The sequence below is a fragment of the Poecile atricapillus genome, chromosome 9 (assembly GCF_030490865.1).
Source record: "Poecile atricapillus isolate bPoeAtr1 chromosome 9, bPoeAtr1.hap1, whole genome shotgun sequence".
In the NCBI taxonomy this organism is placed as follows: Eukaryota; Metazoa; Chordata; class Aves; order Passeriformes; family Paridae; genus Poecile; species Poecile atricapillus.
The window spans coordinates 12742647-12749795 of NC_081257.1; the positions used below are offsets into that span (position 1 = coordinate 12742647).

The following is a 7149-nucleotide window of genomic DNA, read 5'->3' on the forward strand; positions in this document are numbered from 1 at the left end:
GTAGGTATAACACATTTGAAAATAGGGAGGTACAAACACCATCCCTTCTGCATGTCTGTGTGCACATCACCCAACCCTCACCTAAGTTTTGTATCACTTAGGTCTCCTCCCTTGCCCTGCAAACCAGCACCATTGGTGCATTTTTTCCTTGTTCAGAGTTGCTTTACTTCAGAGGTCCACATGAGGAAAACATCTCCAGGAGGTTTCCTGCTGGAGAGCTGGTTCTCAACAGAGACTAGTCTTCAAAGTGAGCACCTTCTTCATTAACAGGCCTCAAAGTGAGATGAAATAAGCACCAATAAACCTACTAATGGAGTAAGGCCTTCCCTGCTTGGATGAACCCCACACTTTTAGAGGAGGGTGGCATCATTTCTGCAGAATGCTTGAGTGGCCTCAAATAACACACTGAACTGTCAGGCACAAGCCCAAGTGATGGCGTGAGCCAGAACTGAAATAATGAGAAGCTGATCTACAGCTTTTCCCCTCTGGTTTATTAAATGAATGCTCCACATACCACTTCCCACTGACTGGAAACAGGGAGAAAATCCCAGAACAGTAACTCATCATCCTTTCTTTCCCTGCGAAGATTCAAGGCTGTGGCTATGTATGGATGTTGTGAAGTGATAAAGTTGCTGTGGCTTCACGAGTTACCACACATCAGCTGAACTGTACCATCTGACCGTGCTCCCGGCTCCCTGCAACTGGGTGGTAAAACATGTTCGCTCATGATGGGGCTGGAGCAGGTACACTGGCGGGCTCCAGATAAGCGTGCTTTGCTGATAAGCAATACCTCATTAAGCCCCAGGACTCAACGGCTTGCAATGCAATCCTTGCCCCAGAAGCCCCTCCTCTTTTTGAGTTGTAGCCCTCAGTCATGGAACAAGCAGCAGGAAACCCCTCTGGGAAAGTGGTCAGTATTGGATTAATTTCTGTGCATTACATGGAGAGGATTTAGGGCCAGAGACCCTGCCAAAGAGGAGTGGTAGAAGGACCAGCCAACTGTGTTGCTGAGTACAACTTCAGCATAGCCATGCTGCAAATGACATGTGGAGATGATCCAGTCAGTGAAACCAAAGTGCTCTGAGCTCTGCTGGGGTCAGAGTCCATGGACATGAGTTACAGTAGCATTTGGGCTTTCCAAGACTGAAGAAAGGTCCAGCCCTGGGTACAGGGCATGATCTAACATAAAAAACATGTCAGGCTCATCCTTGACTCCACTAAGTAGGACCAGGCCTCTTTGTCTCCGTAGCTCAAAAAAAGATAAGGAACTTTTTGAAGTTCCTGGCCCTCTCCACTACCACTCAGAAGAGGTGGTTGTCTTCTTGCCTGAACCTTGGCTTAGTCTTAAGCCCCAACCTGAGTCCCAGAAAAGCCAGAAACAGACCCAGCTCTGTGTCCATGCTTTCTGGGTGTCTCTTCCAGTCAGCACTCCCCAGAGCCACCCCAGCTACCATCCCACAACCAATCTCCATGCTGAGCCAGGCACATGGGATCAATACACAGGATTTGCTGACGCTCCCTCCTGTACAGAGTGGGGAATTCATGTCGTTTAAGCCTTTTCTGCTCAATATTCACAGCTACAAAAACAGCTGGCAAACTCTAGACCTCCTGAAACTAAGCACCAGGCACCTACCCTTCTCCACCACTCCACCCAGATGCTTGTGGGATGGGAGCTGCACACATTCAGGATGGGTTCTCCTTGTGTAGGTGTTGCATTTGTATTTTGCGAGGTGAGGAGACACTCTTCAGGGCAAATTTCTATTTGTTTTTCAGTCTTGTTCTGAAGTCAGGCGAGTTCCTCTGTTCCACCCCAGTGGGAGATCAGCCCAGTGAGCCCATCCCTGACCATCATCCCCAAGAATGTCGCTCCAAGGCCGAGCACAGCATCTCCCCCAAAAGGGCTGATCCATGGGGGGCATCTAATGACAGTTTGACTGGTGGAGCAAAGCACTACTCATGTTTGTTTGGATAGTCAAAGGACTTGGAACAAATGTCTCTGACTTGTGTTGATTTAGATAAAAGGACCCCATCCTTGTCACAGAATCAACAAGGCTGACAAGAAATCACTTGTGTAGACTTCCTCTGCTCTTAGATGCTTTTAAAACAGAAAAAAACCCCCATGATAACAACAATAATAATTGTTCTTTAGGTTGGAAAAGACTTTTAAAACTACCAAATCCAACTGTTAACCCAGTGCTGCCAATCCCACCACTAACGCACCACAACTAGATGGCTTTTAAATACCACAAGGGATGGTGACTTAGCAACTGCCATGGGCAGCCTGGTCCTTGAAGAAACTTTTCCTAATACTAATCTAATCAAAACAATAATAGAATTTTTTCCCCACAACTTTGAGGCACTCAATCCTTTCTGGATCAGGGCTCACTGGAGTGCCAAGAGCAAGATCAGGGATTGGGGCTGCGTGGTTGGGATCACCTGTCATCTGGGTGACAAAACATTTGGGACATTTTGCTGTGTGGTGCCTTCTGTTTTGCTCCCCATCCTGACCTGGCTGACAATCCCTGCCCTTACAGCCCCAATATCTGTCTGGGAGGGAAAAGAAGGCTGGACATGGTGGTGCCTGGAGTGGAGAACTGGGGGGGACAGGGACTGCTACATCCACATCCATCTGGCATACTGAAGCAGGGAATGAAGGAAAAGGAAGGAGGGGGTGGGTTGAAAAGAAAATCCCAAAGATCCTCGGATAATAAGCACCATTAAGGTTAGTCTGTCTCATGATTGTTTCTTATTAAAAAGAGACTGTACTTTATCTGTGCAGGATATGCTGTTTGGATGAGGGAATTAGCAGAGTGACTGCCTCCATATCATCTAATTAGCAAAAATGTTGATAAGCAGATACAATCACATATGATTAGGATCCTTTTAAAAAGCCACTCCATTAATTAAATAGACAGAAAGGCTGCCTACAGCCCTCGCGTGCCACTGATTAGAATACAAATATTTACACTAATCTCACCTCCATCAGCCATGGGACACTTTTGAGTATTTTTAGTGACATCAGATTACTATTGATTTTCATCCCCAATGTCAGACCATTTTGTTAGTATCTGAAAGTGCTGCCTTCAGTTTCGGATGCTTTAAATCATGTTAAGGGTTTATCTTAATGACGCTGCTGATAACCACTGTTCAGGTCACTCGTACTTTCTCTTCAAAGAACACAGTCTGGGCCGGCTTTTATTGTTTGTACTTGAGATTTAAGATACGAAAAACATTTCTCATTTCAAAGCCTTGGTTTCTAGGGATGGGGCTGCCAGGCCAGTTTGGGTCTAGTTACTTGATGCGTGCATGTCTCATTTCCCTTTCTCTCTGCCTCTCCTTGACCCTCTCCTTTTTTCCTTGCAAACCCTTTTGGCTCACAGCAGTGGCCTGTCTTGAATGGCTGCTAATCACTGACGCCTGCTGCAGGCAGCAGACAGACGGGCAGTGAGCATCCTCCATTCGGGGATGACAGGAGAAAAACACTCCCTACTTTTCAGCTGGGTAGGATGCACTAAATCCAAGACAGATAACCCAGTGCGCCAGCCAGTCTGAGATGGGCTCTCATCATCAAAAGCAAGTAGGGGAAGAGATGCTTTGCCAAGGCACAGCAAAAGGCAGTCACCTCCCTTCCGTGCACAGCCCCACCCTCAAAGTTGATAACTGACCCTCTCCAAGGAGACTTTTCTGATTCTCATTTTCCCTTCTGAGTAACAGAGAGTAGGAACAACAATCCTTCTTGAAATTTCTGCCAAGCAAGGACCACGCTGGCAGTGGATAGGAGCTGTTGGTACCTTCTGGGGACTTGTGGGTAAGCTTGGATCACCCTCAAGTCCAACGGACAATCCTTAAAAAATCTAGTCCCTTTTGTGAAGATTTCAAGTGTGAGGCTACAGTCTGAGTGAGCCATCAAGTCTTAGCTCTCCCCTCAGTGTAGAAGACCTCTTCAGGGTGTTTTGGGAATGCAAAGAGCACTCTGAGCTCAAATGGACAGCAGCAGCTTGCTGTTTGATCCAGTTTACTTTTGCCTTTTCCACAGAACAAACAACATCCAGCAGAAAAATAAACCATGTGGCACAACCACCCTGTAATTAAGAAGACTTTTGTGCCAAAGGAGGGAAAAGCTGAGATCTCTCCAGTGAGGCGAGTCCACAGGACCATGAGTACATTTTCTCCTTTGCACTTCCTTCAGCTTCAGCCCCTAGACCTGCACTGCCCTGTGGCAACTTTTACTGCCCAAATCTGACAAGCACCTCAGTGCTACTGCCCCATCACTGACCAGTAAGAACACCAGCGGCACAGATACCTTTCCCAACATTTGTCAGCTCAGTTGCCTTCCTCCTTCTGTCTCCATTGCTGTCTCCAGGCTGACGTGACTGCCCCTTGCTTTCTCAGCCTCCCCCACAGGTTGTGTGTTAGGACAGCAGCCAGCCCATACGCTGTGCACATGCTCCTTGGTCTGGCTGACTCTTGACTTCTTCGCAAAGTGTGGGATAATGGAAAAGAGGGCAGTGATCTGCAACATATGCTGCTATTAGTAGGTGTTTATGACACTGTGTTACAGACAGATGAATTCTCATTATTGGCACTTCCTTGGAGACCTTCTTCATGCAGTGTTTCCCTCTGAGGATATTGTATTTCCCACCAGCATGGCAAATCCAAGGAATAGAAACAGATGCAGGATAACTCTAGATTTGATTGCCTGTGTCGAGTTCCTGGGCCATCCCTGTCGCATACACCTTGGGACTGGTATCCAAAAAGGCACATAGAAAAGAGGCTAAGGTTGGTATTTTTGGGAATTCAATTTACTACCAACATGAAAATGAGGTTCTTCTGGAAGTGTTAGGCTTGTCTTTATATTAAAAAAATATTATGATGTCCATCTAATCATGATTTTAGGAAAAATTCCCATTCAGGGTTTAAAAATGGCCACATGGGGAACTTCCAGTGATTTGCTACCTTCATAAAGAAGGATGTGAAATGTATTTTGAATTTAAATTTGGCTAATGATGCCTTCCAACTGCTTTGTCTGGGAGCCTGAAGATCCCTGTGGCACTGAATTTCTGTTCCCATGCAGGTTTTTGCTGACTACGATGTAGCTGGCATTGAACTTCCTCTTTCCCCACTCCAGAGTGTATTTTCCAATCCCTTAGTCACATTTTATGGCCTTTCCCCGGGCTTTCTCTGATTTATCAACACTCTTTCTGAAGTATGGGTAGCCAGACTGCTGCTTCCCTATAGCTGCTGCCATAGGGAATTATGTCCCATGGGATAATATGAGCTGACTACGCCACACTTCCCTGGATTGCACACAAATCCACACTGAGTATCTGATAATCCCCCTGTAGGGAAGGTTCAGGCAAAAAGTAACCTGACAAAGTCATGAGGGTGGTAAAACAGTGAAAGACATTGCCCAGGGAAGCTGTGGATGCCCCATCCCTGGAAGTGTTCAAGGCCAGTTTGGTTGGGGCATTAGGCAACCAGTTGTAGTGGAAAGAGTCCTTGCCCATGGCAACAGGCAGGGATGAGACGACCTTTAAGAAAGGCCACTTTCCACCCAAACCATTTTATGATTCTGTGTCAGTCCTACATCACAGCTGTGTGAGCACAGTTACATGCAGCAGCTACAACACCATGTGCATGATCTACATTTAGAAACAGAAGGCCAGTGACAACCAATTCCACCCTAGAATGTCGTCAGGACAACTGAGCCAGGATTGGCTGAACCCTCTCTGAGGTCACAATCTCATGGTTTGTGAGCAGCAGGCTTGAAAAGAATGTGTATGGTCAAGCAGCTCTTAGTGGCCTTGCACTGCAGCAGGACAGAGCAGCTCATGGGGCGGACTGAACATCTCCCCATCCCTGAGGAGAGCTGTGTCACTGGGTGTCCAAGAGTCTCTGCATGCTGATCAACCTTGGTGTGACAGACATAACCAGACATCTTCTAAACAACTTCAGCTTTCCTCTGAGATGGTAGATTACTACAAGGTCCTTGAACTGCAAAAAGATGCCTCACAGGATGTTATTAAGAAATCCTACCACAAACTGGCACTAAAATGGCATCCTGACAAGAATCCCAAAAACAAAGAGGAAGCTGAGAAGAAATTCAAAGAAATTGTTGAAGCATACGAGATTTTGTCCGACCCCCAGAAGCGATCACTCTATGACAAGTCTGTTGAGGAGAGCAGAGCCCGCAGAGAAAGAGCTGCAGCGGGTTTTAACAGCTACTTTGGTTACCAGCATGGATTCCCCCATCAAGAAGAGGCCTTTGGAGGGATGTATCCATTTACGTGTATTTTCTTGAGCCCTTTTGACATTAGAATCAGTGGTGAAACCTGGCAGAGTGCAATTGGGAGAGGAAGAAGGTCCAGGGAGCCGTTTATGCAATGGAGTTCATTCTGTCCCAGTGGGCACCCCACCTCCGTCTTTGCTGAAAACACAGCTGGGCCATATGGTGTCAGAACAGTGATAACCACTACTGAAGTGATCAATGGCAAGACCATCACCACCCGGAAAATCATTGAGGATGGGCAGGAGACAAAAGAAGTGGAAGAAGATGGCCAGCTGAAGTCTGTAATAATCAATGGGAGAGACTACCTGAATTCAGTGCCTGAATTTCATCAATGAAATATCACCAGCACAAGCATTAACTGCAAGCCGTGGGATGTGCTCTCATAGCTCAACTGATGAAGTCTACTACAAGCAGTATCAATAAATGCTGAATTCATGACACAACCAATGTAGACTTCTCAATGGTTGGGAACAAAATATTTCACGGGTAAAGATATGGTTATGCTAAACTAAAGAGTGTGAGTCCACAAAGCCTGAATGAGGTGATAGTGATTATTCAGTAAATATGTGTCACAGATACATGTGAGAGCAACCTTGCTGGATTGTCAAAGAGACCACACTGATTAATACAGCAATAGGAGACAAGCTGGTTTGTGGACATGTAACACAGCCCTATAACAAGCTGTAGGTTCCCTTCCCATTGAGATGCCAGTGTTAAAGTCAGCCAGCTGGATGAATAAAGCCCAGTGTGATTCTCATACACAACCCTGACACTAAGTGAAGAATACCCTTTTGGTGTATGAGAAGATGCATATCCATTGAAAAAAGTTTTCATGTACGGGCAAGAAGGTTGGCAGGGGT

General features: G+C 46.2%; 1 protein-coding gene across 1 annotated transcript; it reads left to right on the forward strand.

The window, feature by feature from the left end:
* The first annotated feature begins 5967 nt into the window (after window positions 1-5967).
* DNAJB8 (DnaJ heat shock protein family (Hsp40) member B8) lies at window positions 5968-6624 on the forward strand. The gene is made up of 2 exons (XM_058845213.1): window positions 5968-6275; window positions 6405-6624. The coding sequence occupies exons 1-2, from the start codon at window positions 5968-5970 to the stop codon at window positions 6622-6624; spliced, it is 528 nt and encodes a 175-aa protein (XP_058701196.1).
* Window positions 6625-7149: the final 525 nt, after the last annotated feature.